Source organism: Carassius auratus, chromosome 45, assembly GCF_003368295.1.
Source record: "Carassius auratus strain Wakin chromosome 45, ASM336829v1, whole genome shotgun sequence".
In the NCBI taxonomy this organism is placed as follows: domain Eukaryota; kingdom Metazoa; phylum Chordata; class Actinopteri; order Cypriniformes; family Cyprinidae; genus Carassius; species Carassius auratus.
In genome coordinates this window covers 18,895,770-18,916,797 of record NC_039287.1, presented here as the reverse complement: position 1 = coordinate 18,916,797, position 21,028 = coordinate 18,895,770, and the positions used below count along the sequence as shown (strand labels likewise).

The 21,028-nt window shown below is 37.5% G+C and overlaps 1 protein-coding gene across 3 annotated transcripts in view; it reads left to right on the top strand.

Moving 5' to 3' along the window:
* The window catches only part of LOC113063493 (mRNA-capping enzyme-like), an 86,681-nt gene that overhangs the window by 25,110 nt on the left and 40,543 nt on the right, over positions 1–21,028 (top strand). For all 3 annotated transcript variants that reach the window (XR_003278694.1, XR_003278693.1, XM_026233941.1), the window contains exons 9-11: positions 4,476–4,611; positions 6,161–6,232; positions 17,893–18,057. Coding sequence is in view for 1 of the 3 variants with exons in the window: in XM_026233941.1 (XP_026089726.1) it covers positions 4,476–4,611; positions 6,161–6,232; positions 17,893–18,057 (373 nt within the window). In the remaining 2 variants the exon portion in view is untranslated. The remainder of the gene's footprint in view (positions 1–4,475; positions 4,612–6,160; positions 6,233–17,892; positions 18,058–21,028) is intronic.

Sequence of the window (21,028 nt, the reverse complement as noted above, 5' to 3'; positions counted from 1 at the left end):
CTTAAACTAGAATCAAACGTCTGCATGAACATCATTAGACACTCATTCATAAGACAGATCTGCTCAGAAGCACCACAGTTGGCACCTTGCAGGATGTTTTAGGCCTTGGCAGAAGCACATGAGCTGGTTTGGTGTCATAGTGATCCAAACTTAGCTGAAAGAACAGCCACTGCGCTCTGAGTGAAGAATGGCCAGCTCCATCACTGAGATGTTAAAAAGACATGACTGGTCTCTTTAACTGGAGATCTATAGTAACAAGCCCATTATTCTGTGATTTGGCCACTCAGGGCTTACAGGGAATCACTGTGAGATGCGTTTGCTTGGGGGACGTCCAGCAGAGCGCTCTGTAATAATGACCAAAGGGGAGGGAATTAAACTCAAGTCACCTTTATTTGTATAGCGCTTTATACTATACAGATTGTGTTGGAAAATAGTTTGTCAATATGTCAATACAAATATGTGACAAGTACATTGTGTGTTATTGGAAGTGTTCCCAGTTCCGTTATACCTATTTACTGCAGCCTAACAGTCATTTAACGGATTTGTCTGACAGAAATGTGTATGTTATGTGTAAGCCATCTTAAAGAGATGGTTCCTTGATCTAGATTTAAAATGACAGAGTGTGCCTGCCTCCTGAACAGTGTTAGATTATTCCAGAGTTTGGGCGCTAAATAGGAAAAGGGTCTGCCTCCCTCGGTTGATTTTGATATTCTAGGTATTATCAAATAGCCAGAGTTTTGAGAGTGCAGCGGACGTGGAGGACTATAATACAATAAGAGTTTGCTCATGTACTGAGGTGTGCTAAACCATTCAGAGCTTTATAAGTACTAATTAGTAGGCTTTTAAAATCTATACACTGTTTTAATAGGGAGCCAGTGTTGTGTTGACAGAACCGGGCTGATATGGTCATAAATCCTGGTTCTAGTGAGAACTCTTGCTGCTGCATTTTGGACCAACTGGACTTTGTTATTAAGCATGTAGAACAACCACACAACAAAACTAGGGCTGTCAAATTATTAAAATTTTTAATCAAATTAATCAGAATTTTCAGTGGATTAATCACGATTAATCACTATTTGCAACTACACCTGAATCCTAACCATTTTTTTTCTGAAATGCATACCAAAAGATAAATAACAGGACACAGATACATAATTTTCATGTATTGTTTCATCATGTGGTTTTTTTTTCTGAATTTCAAAAGTTTAACATTTACTTAGATCAAATTTACCTGAGCACTATATCAATCATGCCATTTAACTACAGATAGTGTAAGAGTTTTAGGTGAACCAGTGGTTAAATATAGCCACATATCTATGAAATTATGGATAGAGAAACTCGAAAGAATGAACTCAGAAACAAAAACATGTGCCACAATCACATAAGCAGCACTCTGGGCACTCTTGTTTTTGGGAGGTGTTCATTTGCTCTGCCACAATACTTTAGGATCGATATTTTCACGTTCTGAAGCCTTCAAGTGCCAGTAAAACCAAGTAAAAATGCATATGCTTTCCCAAACAGCTGTAATTTTCGCTGCATTGCATGTAGGCGTTCTGCGCTTGCGCAGTGTGAAACACAGGACGCTATAACACAGTGATCCTCAAATCTGGCTCGCGAGATCCACTTTCCTGCGAAGTTTAGCTCTAACCCTAATCAAACACGCATGAGTTTGCTAATCAGTGTCTTTAGGATCATTAGTAAATCACAGGCATGTGTGTTTAATTGGAGTCTGCGCTAAACTCTGCATGAAACTCGTGAGCCAGATTTGAGGATCACTGCTATAACAGGAAGAAGAAGCTCCAGCGTATCAACTACCAAAGTCGTCTCTGTTTATCGAGCTTGGCATGAATGTATTTGAGAGTAAATGGGGTAAAACCTTAAGCTTCTTCTGTGTTTTCGTCGCGGCGCTCGCCGCTGTTTTTTACTATCTTGAGAATTCAGAGATCGACGAGACTTTCCTAACCTGAATAATTTGTCACACTGCGCATGCGTGAAATGCGTTAAAAAATTTGACGTAATTAACGACAAACAACTAATTAACGCCGTTAACGCGCTATTTTTGACAGCCCTAAACAAAACATAACAATAATCCAACTTTGAGGTCATGAACTGATGAATTAACATTTCTGCATTTGACATTGAAAGCATAGGCCATAATTTTTATATATATATATATATATATATATATATATATATATATATATATATATATATATATATATATATATATATATATTAGGATGGAAAAATGTGGTTTGACAAATGCTAAAAACATGGTTTTCAAAGGACAGATTGCTATCATATAGCACACCTAGGTTCCTAAATGATGATGAAGAATTAACAGTGCACCCATCAAGTTGTAGATAATTTTTTAGGTTATTACATGCAGAGGTTTTTGTCTGAATAATTAAAACCTCTGTTTTTCTGAATTTAGCAGTAAGAAATTACTAGTCTTACTTTATATCAAGTATGAATTCCTTTAGTTTTGTTAATTATTGTTGGGCCACGGAGAAATATAGAGCTGAGTATGATCAGTATAATTTGCCACTCATGCATACATGAAACAGTTAGATTTCTCTTATAATACTACTAAACTGAATGTCTTGTAAATGCACAATAAATGGTTTAATATATTTATCATCAATAAATGCAGTTTGTTTAAATCTCATGCATTTTAACTAGCTTGTTCCACAGCTAGCCACATTTTGTTAATTTTAACTGAATGAATCTAAATTACCCTGATGCTTAAATAATTTAAATACATTTTAATAAATGCATTTTGTTTAAATGCAAATAGATTATAATAAACTATGCTATATTTATTTTTATTAATGCAGACATCTAAATCTAGGACTTATTTCTTACCTTTTTTGTTGATGTATGACTGGCAAATATGCATCACATTAAGTTGTGTAAACCAAATTAGTTGAAATTTGATATCCAGTTCAAATAAATCTTTAGTCTTAAGTATTTAGTTTGAGTGTAGTTTGTCAACTGCTGATGTTCACACCCTGTCATCAGTCATGCATTTAGTTTGCTCTGGATGGAGTTCAAGTTATTGTACATCCTGATACAGCTTATATTCCCTTCTCTTTTCAGCCCCGTGCTTTCTCTGAGCCTCATTTTACTCTTTAATTGTGTCCTTTTCGCATCCTGTCTTAGAGGATGCGAAATCTTCTTCAATTCATTATCTATGCTGGAAACATGACAGAAGAGAAACTTCACTAGACTAAACCTCACCTATTATTTTTTTCTTTAATTATGCTCATTATGAAAAGTATTTCTTAATTTTTCTGATGGAGGTGAACCACATGAAATGAGGCTTTGCGGCTCATCAGTTCCTGCAGTGTGGATGCACGCCGGGATGTATATTCTCAATCAGTGCTTTTCTTTTCAGCTGCTAATTTCTGCTCATAAACAGCCAAGAGCTGCTGAATCTGGCTAGACTTCCTTCCCTCTTGTTCTTTCTTTTTTTTTGTAGCCGCGAAATGTTCCAGTCACCGCTTTTGGACCTTTCATCATTTACCTGGAACATTGTGTATCTTATTAGTAAATTTTTTTGGGTCCCACTTTATATTAAGTGGCCTTAACTATTATGTACTTACATCAAAAAATAAATGCATTGTACTTATTGTGTTCATATTGTATTGCAACTTATTATTTTTTTGCTGCTATTGAGGTGGGAAACAGGTAAGGTTAGGGACAGATTTGGTGTTATGGGTAAGTTTAAGGGTGTGTTAAGGTGTAAGGGATGGGTCGACGTGTAATTATACATGTAATTACAGAAATTAATTACAGATGTAATTATGTGCAGATATTTTTCAAATATAAGTACAATTTAAAAACGTGTGTACACAATATTTTTTTAATTTTTAATAATTTATATTTAACTACATAGTAGTTAAAGCCACTTAATATAAAGTGGGTCCTATTTTTGCATTTGTTGGTCATTGTTAGGGTTTTTAAAGGGTCCCCAATGTATTTGGTGTTCTTTAGACCAACCCTTTTGCGTAATCATCAATCCAAAGTTTCAGTTTCACATAATTCTCTTTGAAACATATCTCAACAGTTTTACCGCCATTTATTATTTATAAATGTAATTATTTATAATTTTATATTTATATATTTATCAATATATTGGTCTGTCACACTGAAACTTTTGCTGCGTTCTTCATTTTTTTTATGCCCTTCCCTCTGTCGCATTGATATACGTCATTGATTATGTTGGAACCCTTGCAATAGGAATGTATTGGAATGTTTAAACCTTTGTTCACTTGAAATCCACCGTGGAGTTGATTTATTGTCTACATCATTTCCCTGCTTTTATGAATTTGTTTGATGCAGCATTCTATATATAGATATATCGCTATAGATATAGGACTGTTTTCAATATAAAAAGTGATATATCATAGAGTTGTTTGGGGTAGGGGTAAATGAAACTCGATCTCATCACTCTGTCTCTTGTGTTTTTACAGGTACATGATGTTGATAGATGCAAAAGACGAAGTCCATATGATTGACAGAGACAATTCGGTCTTTCACATAGCCAACCTGGAATTTCCTTTCCGGAAGGATCTTCGCACCCATCTTTCCAACACTCTTCTGGACGGGGTGAGTTATTGCATGGTTTGAAAGCCTGTTAATCAGGTTAGCCAGAGAGGATGTGCCATATTCCTACACTTAGTGGAGGCTCACAGATTTGGTATACATGAGACGGTCAAAAATAAGTCAATGTTGAGAGCTAATGTATCTTTATTTAAATGTTAAAGAGGATTTAGCTCTTAGACAATGAGCAAACATGGAATTAAGTTCTGTTCCACACCTTCTTTACCTTGAATGAAAAAATGCACACAGAATTATGTCAAAATGCCAATCTTGGTGAGTATGTCTTCAATGATCGTAAACAGTCGAGAAAGCAATCTGTGTATCATATTGCATCCATGAATTGTCTCTTAGGGCCCTATTTTAACAGTCTAAGTGCATGGTCTAAAGCGCATGGTACAATTGCACTTACGGCATGTCCAAATCCACTTTTGCTTGTTTAAGGATGGGATAAATGGTTGGTGCGTTCAGTGCATGGTCTAAAAGGTTCGTCCCTATTCTCTTAATGAGTAATGGGTGTTTTGGGCATAACATGCCATAAACCAACCAGAGTCTCATCTGCCCTTCACCTTAAAAGCCAGTTGCACTCATGCCATGGCAGATTCACTATTTACACGGCAGAAAAACTGAACTCTTCTCTAGCAAGGAAATGGATCCGCTCATGCGCGTAATTCTGATACATGCAATGACTATCTATTATGATATGTAGGCGTTTTTATATTTAAGTACACAGAAATAATCTTTAACATTTGAATCCTTTATTTTTTCATTTGTAAAAATGTTTGTGTGCTGCTGTGTAAAATAAGAGTGTACATGCGTTGTTCAGCCGCCTAGTAGAGCATATTACTAATGCGCTCTTTAATTAACAAAAAATATATATTGTGTCAGACTTAAGACCAGTTTACAATTTGTCAATGGCACAGTCTATGTCAGTTGCCTCCAAATAGCAATGTGCCTGAACACTCCTCTATTTCAGACCAGTAATGGCACAAATGCATTTGTTAATTAAACAAGGTGGCGCAGGAGGTGAAATTATAACTGCGTCAGGCTGAAACTAGAAAAAGCACTTGCATCATGCCTAGCGCCACATTGAGCCGGGTGTATGATAGGGCTCTTAAAGTGTTCTAAAAATATATTGTCTCTTTTGCTGTGGTATCGAAATTTGAATCAAGAATTATAAAATTTAACTGCCATCTAAAATATTGGTGTCATACAAGCTTATTTTTTTTAGAATAATATATGAATTTTTTTGCCCACTTGCAGGGCTAGTGAAAATGTTGGCGGGAAAATTTAAAATCTGAACTACTGTTCCGACCAGGCCAGTCGAAAAATCCTTAGCGCTGAGTCTGTAAGATGTTTTTGTGTTTTTGAAAGAAGACTCAGTCTTTTGGACCCCATGTATTAACTTAACATTACTATTCTTTCATTTGTAACTGTGCTTGAGCTTTAACGCTAAATTTAAATGTACATTTGTATTACTTTGTTACATCATGTTGATCTTAATAGGCTTGATTTATGATTTATCTGGATTTCTTATCGTCATTGTCTTTTTTTGCAGGAGATGATTGTTGACAAAGTCAACGGCCATCCCGTCCCACGGTATCTCATCTACGACATCATTAAATTCAACGTAAGTGCCTTTCAGTAACAATAACAAAAACACACTCCTGTTTTTTCTTTATTTAATTAAGAATTGCTTTTGGCATTAGCACTTGCACGAGGTGTTTCAACCCATATTTAAAATCAACCCAAACCTATGACTATCATTTGTGAGTCATGAAAAGAAAGGCTGAATGTCAGATACTGTCAGCTTTGAAAAGAACAAATGCAGCTCTCAGATTTAAATCACGAATGTTACATTAAACAAATTCACCTTTAGACACAGCAGGCTTGAATTCAATAATAATCTTCTACTGTATAATCTTAAAATCAGATGAATTGTAATTATTTTCCTTCAGAATATGTGGGATATAATGCATAAGTCAGGTGCATATTTTGTCCTTTCGAAAGCTTTGCTTTGCTTGGTTACCATATTGAAAGGAACACTCTGAATCTGTCATTTTTTTATGATTGATGCCACAGGCAAGCAGTGGGTAAATAAAGCTATTTATTTGAGCCTGTCCAATGATGTGTCAGAAGACTAATATTCAGTTAAGTTATTGTGCTTGCATAAGTACTATGTACATATCACCAGCTGAATTTATTATATTTGTATATTTGTAAAATGAGTATATTAGAGACTAATGCAGCTATGTTTTGTGGAGCACAGCTGGAGTTCTCATTGACAAGCAGCATGTGGGAGATTGTTGAGTTTGCTGCGTATAGCTGCTCTCAGTGTTAGTAATGTGGCCTGTCCTCGTTCTGAGTGTGTTTAACTAGAACAAAAGTGACATTTATAATGTCACTAAAGAGTTCTCTTTAAATGTTTATACATTTCACATTTTAGTGTGTTAAATTTTGACATAATTTTCACTGGAAACCAGAGCTTCTTGGGGCTTATTGCTTTATTAAAAAAAAAAAAAAAAACTATATTCTGTTTTAGTCTGAGTGAATGAATGAATAAGATGAGACTGATTAAATGTACAGGAAATTTTTGTCAAAACACCGGAAACGCTGACTAAAACCAGAAACTGCAAAGACATCATCATAGCGAGTAAATAGCTATGTTTTTTGGCCATTCTGAACTCTGTAGTATTATGGTGGTGGGATTGTCAAAATCAGACACCACTTACAGTAAGTGTTCTTGTAAATGTACAGATTTTGTTGGAAAACAGAGCTTTTAAAAAGAACAGTTCCTTAAATGTGAAGAAATAAGCATGTGCTCTTGGACCTGTGTGGCATATGGTATGAAAAAAAGGATTGTCACTTTACTGTTTCCTTGGCCAAGACTTCCTGGAGGTCCCATGAAGCCCCCTGCTGTTTTCTGGCCTGTTGAAGGTCTGTCCTGTTGGGCTTGGCAGGCAATACCTGACCACTGCTTTCTCGTGAATCAGTGTTGCCAAAATTATAGTTGTATCTCGCTTTTCTTTTTCTTTAGGGATATTGCAGCATTTGTTCTCGCTCATCTTCGTGATAGTCTTGTAATGACAACAAAGTTTATTCTAATCTAATCTAATCTAATGTGTCACATTGATAGAACTGGCACTCATATGCAGATTTGACTTCTTTTAAATGTCTCTATGACACTTTTCTGAAACTTAGTGAGCTGCTTCCCTAGACAGCTTTTTAATGCTTCACGATCATGTGACACAAAGCCTGTTCTGAAACTTAAGCAACATAATTATGCTGCCTTCTGAGTAGGGGTGTTTCTCCGAGGAAGCAGTGGTGCCTCGGGAAAATTCAAATGAGAAAATAATTGACAAATATAAAAATAAGAGATCACATAATGTGTAGGGCAGTCATTTTTCAGCAGAAGTTTCAGTGGGAGGCAGCATCTCATTTTCCTCCCATGAGCTCACTGCATTCTGGTTGAGGTCCTGTAACTGGCGTGAATGTGATGGCTGTTTCCTGGGAGGAAGCAATGCCTACACTCTGCTGGGATTGGCTGATGGCTCTGTCATTTTGTCAATGGCTGTCAAGATCTTGATTTCTAACGGCCCGAAAATCCTCCTGAATGGGACAAACCGAACCGATCTGTGGAAATGTATGGAAGACTATAAAAATGTAGTGTTTTTAAGCCACCCCCATACCTGTGGCCCTCATGACTCCTGGATTTAAAAAATAACACTTCTACAGCCTTAAAGGGATGGTTGAACCAAAATATTGCATGTCATCATTTGCCTGCCTTTAAGTAGTTCTAAATCTATATGGGTTTCGTTCTTCTCTTAAAGATAAAAGAATATATTTTGAAGAAATGTTGGTATGAAACAGTTGCAGATCCTCATTGACTTCCATGGTCTGGTTACCAAGCATCATGTATAGCAGCTGCTACAATAGTCTGCAGCATGAGGATTTTTATTGAAGAACAGAGTTTATTTGAAATAGCCTTTTATAATCAGTCGCTGATTTTAATCAGTTCAATGCAGCCTTGAAGAGTTGGTTTCTTACAAAGACAACTTCATTGTGATTCTAAACTTGAGAAGTAGAGTAAATAGAATACATTGGAATAGAAAAAACACAGTTTACATGGATAAACAAAAGCTGTTTACATGGATAGCTGGCTACATTGTGGAGCTTTTGTAAGTCATTTATTCATGTTAGCGCAAGTAACAATTTGTGTACTTGCTAATGAATTTGATGGATTTTCTTGCTCGGTACAAGCAATTACAGTTGCACTGGGTCACTGTTGGAAATGGTAAAATTCCAGATGAATTAAGCTCTGCTTATTGTGGACTAAAGCACTAAAGCCCCTTTCACACTACGATTCTGAAAATTACACGGGTAACATGTCCTGGCAATTGTTCCCGGGTCACTAGATTTTGCCCCTTTCACACTGCCAGTGATTACCCGGAATATGTGTGCGTTCATACACAACCCATAAAGGTCCCGAAAAGACACGTGACATCAGGATGTTACGTGTAATGCAAGAGTCGAAAACACTAAGCACATTAACTATTACTTAAGCTGACGAATGATCTCAGCTTCAGCGTGGAAAGTGAGGAACTAACTGACCTCTGCTTCATTACAGTTTGCACATATTGATTTTGTTGTGAATGCTGATCTACCTTCTGAACACCTGATAAAAGAGTTGCACGATAACATCATCACTAAGACACACTCTTTACAACATTAGTTCTGGCTTTTGTTCACATGGAGCTCATTCCGGGACTTAACCTGGCAATTTTACTAGGTCCCCAACCTGGGATCGATCCCGGAATCAATCCCTGCAATGTTCCGTCAATTTTCTGGGTCCAACGTGCAATGTGAAAGGGGCTTGATACACACTAGTGGTGTCATGATGGTTAATTGTATTTATTTGTTAAACCTTGGTGTTACCCTCGAGAGTACATGCATTACACATTCAAGACTGTGTTTAATACAGTCTAGAATAAGCTTTTTGCTTCTTTAATTGCTGATATTGAGCTATTGGGCTAAGACTGGTCTCTATCTTGACTTGGACTAGACCCTCTTCTGGTGTCTATCTTGACTTGGACTGGACTCTCTTCTGGTCTCTATCTTCACTTGGACTAGAACCTCTTCTGGTCTCTATTTTCACTTGGACTAGACTCTATTCTGGTTTCTGTCTTGACATGGACTAGACTCTATTCTGGTATCTGTCTTGACTTGGACTAGAACCTCTTCTGCTCTCTGTCTTGACATGGACTAGACTCTCTTCTGGTCTCTATCTTCACTTGGACTAGAACCTCTTCTGCTCTCTGTCTTGACTTGGACTAGACCCTCTCCTGCTCTCTGTCTTGACATGGACTAGACTCTATTCTGCTCTCTGTCTTGACTTGGACTAGAACCTCTTCTGCTCTCTGTCTTGACTTGGACTAGACCCTCTTCTGCTCTCTGTCTTGACATGGACTAGACTCTATTCTGGTCTCTGTCTTGACTTGGACTAGACTATTCTGGTCTCTGTCTTGACATGGACTAGGACCTCTTCTGCTCTCTGTCTTGACTTGGACTAGACCCTCTTCTGGTCTCTGTCTTGACTTGGACTAGGACCTCTTCTGCTCTCTGTCTTGACTTGGACTAGACCCTCTTCTGCTCTCTGTCTTGACATGGACTAGACTTTCTTCTGCTCTCTGTCTTGACTTGGACTAGACCCTCTTCTGCTCTCTGTCTTAACATGGACTATACTCTATTCTGGTCTCTGTCTTGACTTGGACTAGAACCTCTTCTGCTCTCTGTCTTGACTTGGACTAGACCCTCTTCTGGTCTCTATCTTCACTTGCACTAGAACCTCTTCTGCTCTCTGTCTTGACTTGGACTAGACCCTCTCCTGCTCTCTGTCTTGACATGGACTAGACTCTATTCTGGTCTCTGTCTTGACTTGGACTAGACTCTCTTCTGGTCTCTATCTTCACTTGCACTAGAACCTCTTCTGCTCTCTGTCTTGACTTGGACTAGACCCTCTCCTGCTCTCTGTCTTGACATGGACTAGACTCTATTCTGGTCTCTGTCTTGACTTGGACTAGACTCTCTTCTGGTCTCTGTCTTGACTTGGACTAGACCCTCTCCTGGTCTCTGTCTTGACTTGGACTAGACTCTATTCTGGTCTCTGTCTTGACTTGGACTAGACTCTCTTCTGGTCTCTGTCTTGACTTGGACTAGACCCTCTTCTGGTCTCTGTCTTGACTTGGACTAGACTCTCTTCTGGTCTCTGTCTTGACTTGGACTAGACTCTCTTCTGCTCTCCGTCTTGACTTGGACTAGAACCTCTTCTGGTCTCTGTCTTGACTTGGACTAGACCCTCTTCTGCTCTCTGTCTTGACTTGGACTAGAACCTCTTCTGGTCTCTGTCTTGACTTGGACTAGACCCTCTTCTGGTCTCTGTCTTGACTTGGACTAGACTCTATTCTGCTCTCTGTCTTGACTTGGACTAGACTCTCTTCTGCTCTTTGTCTTGACTTGGACTGGACTCTATTCTGGTCTCTGTCTTGACATGGACTAGACTCTCTTCTGGTCTCTGTCTTGACATGGACTAGACTCTCTTCTGGTCTCTATCTTGACTTGGGCTATTCTCTCTTCTGGTCTCTATCTTGACTTGGACTATACCCTTTTCTGCTCTTTATCTTGACTTGGCCTATACTCTCTTCTGACTCAGTCTTGACTCTTTGGGGGCCAGTTCCATAAACACAGTCACTTTGTTGTTAAGACTCTGTCTTCAGGGCCAGTTTGACCAACCAAATTACACCAAACTACCTTTCGTAACCGACCATTTGAAGAATAAAAATAATGATTAGAAGTTTTTAAGACTATTCTAAGCAGGTCTTCTGTTCTTTTTCTAGACTCGGACTCAAACTTCTGGTCTCAGTATTGACGTGTCTGTCTCGGACAGTCTCTGACTCAGTCTGATGAACTGGTCTCAACTACAGCAATATGCTTAAGGCAAACACTTGATTTTCAGCATAAAATCTATTTTGTAGGTTATTCCGTTGAGAACTGTCTACGTAGGAATAAATTATCTCAGTGACATATAACACAACCAACCACATGGATGAGTTAAGCTCACATTAATAAAACTGCAATGACACACTGAAGTATAGTGTATACTTGTTAATGTTATAAAAATGATTATTTTACTAACATACTAAACAAGCTAATGCATAGCATACTGTGCTTATTTAGATCTACTGTACTGGCTACTGAGCACCTCAACACCCCTTGATATTTTGCTAGAGTCTTTCAACACTTCTACCTCCTTTAATTTATATTTTTCTCCATGTGCATCTTATCAGACTGCTAGTGATGCGGACACATAGCATCAGCTTTGGCCATTATTTGTCATCTGGCATCTAATCTTGTAAAGCTCAGGGATGCTTTCCATTCTGTTGTTCAAACACAAGGTCTTTGCCTTTAAACACACTACATGACACTGAACACCCCTCTTTCTGCTCTGTTAAGTCATGGGCTTTAGAAGGAGAAATTGAGGAAAAACTGATTTGGGAGGCACAGATGTCTGAAAATAGTACTGGCAAGTGTGCTCAATGCATAAGAAGTCAGCACACGCAAAATGCTCCAAGGCTCCCGTGGGCCCCAAGCGGTCCATTTGTATGATGGGGGCACTTGTGTTTTGCTTCATTTGGCAGTCTTGGGCCATGCAACATGAGGCTTTGGAGGCTCCCAGCAGTACCGGATGAAAAGCACTTATTTTAAAATACTCTAGCTCTTTGTGTTGTCTTTGTGATGTAGGCTCAAGGTTTCCTACTGGTTTTTACATTCTTCTCATGTAGTGATGATTTGTGGCCTCTGGGATGTAGAAGAAATGAAAGTTGGTTTTTCTGTTTTTTATTTTTCATATAACTCAACAGGATAGATTGATCCTGCTGTTAGCATTATTTTCACACACTGTTGGAGTTGTTTTAGCTCCTGGTTCATTGAATGAAATATGCAAATGAAGCAACATTGCAAACACGCCCAAGAAATTGGTGCTAAGTGTAAATTGCACAACACAGTTCCTCTTCTTGCTGGCTGTGTCTGAGAACTAGGTTGTGGAGGATGCAGCGGACTCACTTGTCAGACATTTTGATGTTTCTATGAGTCTTTCGGTTCTGCTATACCTCAGATAGGATGCATTGAAGAAGGTCAGGGAGATCATGTGTGGACAGTCACTCAGATGTCAGTATATGGTTTGCAGTGAAGTGCTTTGTTATTAGATGCTCTCTGCAGTGTCAGAACTGTAGTTGTTCATGACAGATGTGTTTGCTGGGTTCTGCAGAGCTATCAACAGATAATGTGACATCTGAAACATGCTTGTACTGCTTTTTCAGTGTATTGATTATTTAACTTTATTGCTCATTTAAATGTACTTTTATACATCAAGAATATAAATATATATATATATATATATATATATATATATATATATATATATATATATTAGGGTTGTAAAGGTACGGTTCGGTACGTACCTCGGTTTTAAAGTCACGGTTCGGTTCATTTTCGGTATAGTAAGGGAAAGAAATGCAAACATTAAACTGCAGGTTGTTTATTACTATAAACTTTTTTTTAACAATTTGTTTACACTTTTTTAAAATACTTTTTAATAAAATAAATAATAAAATATAATTTATAATAAAATAAAAAAAGAATAAGAAATAAAATACTGCTGCAAAGTACTCCACTAAATAAAATACTCTCAAGTCTCAAACCAATAGGCTATCATATAATAAAATATAATGGAAAATATAAATACTGTAAATAACTATGATTACAGTGCAGAATTACCAATCCCAGCTTGTAGGCCTGCTCATATAAAAAAAAAATATATATATATATATATATATATAACTTTTCCAAAGTGTAAAGTGCAGCATCAACAGTTTCAGTTTTTAGACCTGCTCAGATTTCGTTATTGCGTTGGACCGATCGGAATTAAGAGTAGAGGTCTGTTTAAATGCCGACGGGAGCTGCGTTTGAATTACAATCGTTTTTTCCCTAGTTGTAGTGATGTTCACACTCGCGTGATGCCTTTTGAAAACCTTAGGCCGGTGACACACTGGCATATCGCACCTGTCAAACATAGTCTATTTTGCCGTCAATACTCTGTCGGCAGCCTCCCTCTATAGCCCCTTTCACACTGCACGTCGGACCCGCAATATTTCCGGAATATATATATGTCTTTTTTTTGGACAAGAAATGGTGTTAATTTGTGTAAAATTTTTATTTTTGCATAAATATAACTACATTTTTTTCAACATTTTGTCATGGCATATTCATACATTTTTAACAGTTAAACTAAAACTGCAACAATTTTAGTTCAAGAAAATAGTCTTCGTCCATTAGAATTTACATGTTTCTCTGTTCGTCAGTAATCTTTTTAACAAAATTTGAAATAAAGACCAGTTCAGTTGAGATTCTTTTTTTCTCTTTTTTTTTTATGTGGTTATTAGAAACTGCCATTCAAAGTTTGGGGTTGGTAAAAAAATAAATGTAGTATTTTGTTCAGCAAGGACATAATTAAATTGATCAAATGGGACAGTAAATAATTTTATAATGTTGCAAATATTCAGTCTTTTTTAAACTTTCTATCCACCAAAGAATCCTTAATTTATCATGGTTTCCACAGCACAACTGTTTTCAACACTAATAATAATCAGAAATATTTCCTGAGCAGCAAAACAGCATATTAGAATGATTTCTGAAGATCATGTGACACATGTCAGCTTTGATCACAGGAATGAATTACATTTGAACAAAGAAACCAGCTTCACACAGAAAACAGCTATTTTCATTTGTAATAATATTGTAAAATATAACTGTTTTTACTGTATTTTTGATCAAATAAATGCAGCCTTGGTGAGCAGATGAGACGTCATGCAAACACATTAAAAGAAATCCTAAGGACCCCAAACTTTTTAATGGTAAATCTGTTATTTTATTCTTTTAAAGAAATGTTCTACCTTTAGCTTCCCAGTGCTGTTTTAGCTCTGCATTATGCTGCTTTATGTATTGCCTCAGTCACCCCTGTAGAACTGTCTCAGCGGATCTTAATCACACTTTCAATCGTGCATTTGTAGAGAGATTAGTTCTGTTATTCTTTCAAGCAAGTTGAAATTTTGTAACATGGACGAAACACCCTAGATTTCAGACACTGAAGAGCTTGGCCATATCCAGAGACCTGAACCTTAGTAATCGCACAGCAATGCTTTCGTCATGTCATGCACAAGCACCACTCTTTCCTTTACACTATTGTAGAACATTGTTGTACCAGTAATATAAAATAGCTGTTTTCTATTTGAACATATTTCAGAATGTAATTTATTCCTGTGATGGCAAAGCTGGACCAGGGCTCTGGATAATATTCTAACCGTGTAGTTTTCAAATCATGGAAAATAACCCAGTCAGCACAAACTGATGTAAAACAGAATTGCTTTAATCCCTTACAGCATGCAAATGACAAGCCCCTGTTTCTATCAGTCATTCTGCAGAGCTGTTCCAGTCACGTTCCTCATTCGTATCAAATCTAATCCTTTTTTTTTTTTTTTTTTTTGCATATACCACATATTAAGTAATTATTAAAAATTTCATTTGTTTGTTTGTAGTAAAAAAATCAGTTACATTGTCCTTGGAAACAGAGCAGATGGGAGTGGAAGTGCAGTCTTTAATGCTGACCCTTTCTGCTTATCTAAAACGATACACCTTTGAATCTCATTAATGTTAAATTCCTTTTTTCACATAATGTTTCCATTATTCTGTCCGGCCCTGGATTTAAAGAAGTTTTTATTACTTTTTGATATGAAGTGTGTAAGTCTGGAGAGTCTCTTAAATATGATGAGTGGTTTATTCCTCAATTTGCGTCTGGAAGTTGTCCGCAGAGAGTCGGCTGCCGTGTGTCGGCTCTTGAGATAGGAACGTAGGAAATTGGAAAATTGCAAATAAGATGTCAAATTTATAGAGGTTGGTTTTGGAAGATGTCTTCTGTTTAAATGTATCTCTTTCTGACTCTCTTCTCTGCCCCAATAACTCACCTCTGAAAACTCTTTATACACTTATATTTTTGGACGTTACTGTACATACATGTTTTAGCCCTTGTTCTTTAATCCATGGACCATGACTTCTTAAATATCTTAGAAGTTTCTAAAAACTAATATATATATATAAAAAGTTTCTAATTTGTCACAGGGAGAAATCGAGTCATTTCAACAGAAATCCTCCCATGCGCATACATTCACATGAACACATCACATTTGTTTATATGTACAAATACAGACTGTGTAGCATAAAATACAGTCAGATGAGTCAAAGTCCCCCAAAAGGAGCTTCCTAAATAGATAGGAGTGTTGTGATGGTGTAATACATGAGTCGTCTGTCTACACGAGGACAAATGGTTTCAGGAACGGTCCTGTTCAGAGCGGTAAGGGCTGTGGAGAGCTGGTGGATTCCACTGGAGATGTTAAGCGAGTCTGACTTTAAGGCATTAAGTGAGGAGGTAAAGCTTTGATTCGGTCACAGTGAGGTGGATCGGCGGTCCCATCGGAGCGCTGCCATACATCCCAGACCAGAGAGCGGAATGTGGCGGTGTTACCATGGAGACGCGGCTGTGCTCGTGATGGAGAGAGAGTGAGGTGGATTATATCCAGAGATGCATGATGCACACCGCGTCTGTTCCTTCAACACGTTCCGTTAGCACACCGAATGGGAACAAATCAAGAGGAATCAAACACATCTTTTCGAATATGTGGTTTTTTTTTTTGTGCAATGTAGACATACTCTAACATTTAAACTCCCCAGTCCACCCAGAGACCCACACAACAGAGACGGCTGCTCGTGCGTTTTAATGGAAAAGAAATTGGGGAAAAGTCAGGCCAGTTTAAACCAAGTGGTAATCCTAAATTGAGTAATTGTCAGCAGATGAGTCGCCTGATGTAACGTCACCTTGCCTTGTATCTCAATTGAAATCGGTGAATTCATGGCATAAACTCCAGTTTTTTACTTAAAGTGTCTTAGAAGCAACATCACTGTCTTTGTCTGCTCCTCCTCACAACGAAAATGCTTTGCAAAATTACACAGTCTCAAGCCAATCATTTAGAAAATATGAAAATAATATAGACGTGTCATATTTTCGTTGTCTTGGTGACACAACCAAGCTCAAGTGGAAAGATAACTGGAACCGTTCGACCCAAAGGTGGAGAAGCGGCTTTAGTGAAGATCTGGTTCATCTGTGTGCTCTGACAATTACAGCATTTAATATGAGATTCCTATTTGACATTGATGAAACCAGATCTTAATGATATTGAGTTGATGAATATATATATAACTATTATTGTGTTGGGATGCTTATTTTTTGAAACAGTCCAAAAAATGTATCAATTAATTCTACTGAGTAATATTACATGTACTTACCATATGGTTAGGGTTAGGATTTTGGCTTGGCTTAGGGCTACTTGCATTATTATAGTAGGTACATGTAACGTGTAACAAGGACACCTTAAAATAAAGTGTAGTTAGATTGTGATGGTCATTATGGAAGTGAGATGTTGTGTCTGGTTTCTTTCATTTGCACATTGTCAGTAGATCAGCTTTCCACTCCCTTCGCTGCTTTTATGGGATTTCCCCCACATGATAATTTGCCCCTGTTTAGTAAATCTGGACCCAAGAATTTCAAATGTTTTGTCTTAAGAGCAATCGTCACTTGTTACTTGCATTACTCGTGGCTGATTAAGACCTCATGCCTGTTTAGAACAAAAAATAATAATAATCTCATTCTGAAATTCGTCATCGCAACCACATTTACACATGAGGACTTACCCAGTATGAAGCAACATGATAGATAACACACACACACACACACACACACACACACAGAGAGAGAGTTTAGCCAGTTATAATAGAGGTCATTTACATGTAGACATTTTAAAGATGTACTGTAGAACAGAAACTAGAAACAGTGTTAAAGCATCAGTAAAACTTAAATTGTGTCTATTTATGGCACAAAAAAAGAGAAGTAGTCAAATATATTAATATACATGAGTAATATTGTTATTCAGTCATGAAGTCTGAATGACTTACATGCTAATATAAAATGACAAGCAATTTGCAGAACAGAGTTAAAGTACTAATCTTGTTATCTTCCACTGGAAAAGACAGACTGGAGTAATTATTTCATCGATTTCTCTGAAGTGTGGAAGTAGTGATGTAGAATTGAGTTGTGTGTGATTTGTGTCTGTGTGGATTGTTTTGCAGGGTCAGCCTGTGGGTCAGTGTGACTTTAACAGACGTCTGCTGTGTATCGAGAAGGAGATCATCTCCCCACGGTTTGAGAAAATGAAGCTGGGCCAAATTGATAAATCCAAGGAGCCCTTCAGCGTCAGGAACAAGCCTTTCTTCGACATCCACACTGCACGCAAGGTATTTATCCGTGAACTTCTGTGGCCATTCTCCTCTGCTACAGTCACTTTGTAAAATGGTTTAGGTGCAAGATTCGTCTGATGTTTGTGTTCAGCCCGGGGACAAACAGATAAACATTTCCAACATGCTGAAGATGATAATTAGTCTGGCTGGGGTTTTTACCGCACAGACGTTCTGCAAGCTGCAAATATATTCTGTATAATTGACAATTTATTCTACATTGTGCCCATTTCTTGCTCTTGGACTGACAGCTCTTGGTCTAGTTCTTAAAGGGTTAGTTCACACAAAAATGAAACTCATCCTAGGTGTACGTGACTTTCTTCTTTCAGATGAATCCAGTCAGAGTTATATAAAAAGATCTTTCAAGCTGTTTAATGACACTCAGCGGGTGTTGCATGCATCAGTCCAAAAGAAGTTAAACAGAAAGTGCCCATCCTTAATAAAAAGTGTCTCACACGACTCCAGGGAGTGAACAAAGGCCTCCTGTAGTGACTCAATGCTTTTTTTTTTTTTTTTTTGACTGGAACTGCTTCAGTGTACAACAGTGAACGCAAGCTAGATTAAAGTGATTATTACCTGATTATTGTTACAAAAATGCATCGATTCGCCACAGAAGGCCTTTGTTCACCCCCTGAGTGCCATTAAACTGCTTGAAGGATCAAAGACAACTTTATATATAACTCCGACTGGGTTCTCCTGAAAGTCCTATACACCTAGGATGACTTGAGGGTGAGTAATTAATGACCTAATTTCTAGTCTAGTTTTGTTGATGGTCTTAGGGAGTCTGGTATTGATCTGGGGCTGGTCTTGACTTCAGCTTTAATTGGCGTAGCTGTTGCTGCAAAAACTATTGAACATTTCCAGCCTTATTTCCCAGGAGAAAAGACTCAGCTCATTTAACACACACATCTGTCCTCTACTCTAGGGCACGTGGCTAATGGGCGAAAAATTGTTTTTGATATTTGTTGAAAAAATCAATTTGCAACATCAATGATAAATCTTTCAGTCATTTTCTGTATTTACATGTAGATGCCCAGGTGTGTGTGTGTGTGGGGGGGGGGGGGGGGGCTATGAGCGTGTTTTAATTCAAACTGTATACAAGTTCTTTTTTACTGGAGCTTATTTGACAAATAACAAAAATTGGGTGATTTGAAGTAGTTTAATTACATTTAAAAATATATATTGCATTGTTTCTTTAATAAACCTTATTTTTTATGATACATTCTTATTCTGTGGAGTTCAGCTTAAAAACATGTGATCAGAATGTCATTTCTGCGCAGATATTGTATGAACCCTACAAAAAGACCTTAATCCTGCTCTCACACAAAGACCCTTACAGTTCAGTCTCAGGAACAGCAGCCAATGAGCTGTGCCCTTCTGCTCCGACTCTGTGAGGGATAAGTGGGATCATTTTCGGTGAAATTAACAGAGATTTCAAGCATGAAGAGGTTCGCCGCGTGTCTGCAGTAGTCGTTTCCTAACCACATTTCATTCTCCGTTCATTGTTGGCCATGAATAAGTCTGGTGTGTTTGCGTGTGACTCTGTTTTGTCTTGTTCGGGTCTGATCTGAGGATGAAGTCTTTCAGGATGAAGTCATAATGAACTGAGAGGGTGTCATTGTGGAGGTCTCCAGCCATCTGATGTGCAGACAGGAAGAGAAAAATAGAGGAGTGGAAAAAAAGATTCCCATCAGTAATCGGTGGAGAGTGACATCTCCACGGTCAGGATCATTCACTCACTCACGATTCCTTCAGATAGAAAGCCTTCAGCATTAGGACTGACCCTCGAACATGAACTGGCCAGTAATATGCAGGACACCGATATCTCATAAAGGGCAACTTGTGAATGATAATCAGCTGTGGTCTGTGGTGATGTAAATATATGATATAAATGTATGAAATGCACACCCTTTTGAAAGCTTGAGATGAAATGGGGGAAAAGGTGAATTTGGGAATGGAATCTGAACAGAGAATTAATGCAAACGACTCTGCGTTTATTTGTGCATTCAGTTACAGGTGTATTTGTGCATTAGTGAACTGATTTGTGGTATTTGTCATGCATTCATGCGTCTGACGAGTACAAATGCATGCCTTTGTGCTTTTTTTAAAATTAAAGCCCAGGCAGCACATTAAAATGCCATTTATCACAACAAAACTCATATTTCCAGTCACTAATTGAGGATTGCGTAATTATATGCATCATGGGACCATAAACTGTCCTGTCAATCATCCTGTGAACATTACCATTCTGATACTCCTCAATTCACTTTCCCTCTCCTTCATACATTGTTGTTATTATTCAGATGCTACACAGTTCTTCCTACCTTCCTTCTGACATTATCCGCATTAAAGATGAAAGAGTTTTATCCTCAACCTTTAAACTTGTGTGACATTTAAAGACAATTAAAAACTGATGAAGCACCGTGGTTGTCGTACAGCAGTCTGCCAGCTCTGAAGCACATCATGACTCGAGCACCTGGGTTTCTCCGGTTTATTGTTTTCATGCTTCACTGATTTGAGATCGGAGGCTTAGAATACAAATTGTGATGCAGGGTATGTTTGTGTGCGCGTGCAGCTCATGAAGAAAGATGGGTTTCAGGCAAAACATTCATACATTGTGATCTGTACATTGTTAATACTATGTACAAATAGTGAGTTCTTCATTAAACGTCTCTGTGAATATGATTGTTTAATTAGCTCAGATAATGAAATCTTTTTGCATTTTGTTATATCGTATACTTGCTATAAAGTGTTACCAAACTTTTTTTTTTTTTGTTATCTTATTACATCACAATAATAACAATGAGGTTAATCATAATATGACGTATATTTTATATTATAGTATAAATATTCTGATTTACTGGCCTTAAAAGTATTCACATCAGCGATGCTTTTGAAAACAACATCAGCTTAATGTTGCTCTGTATTTATAGTGTTATGTGTTTATATCTTCGAAAAAATAATTTAATAC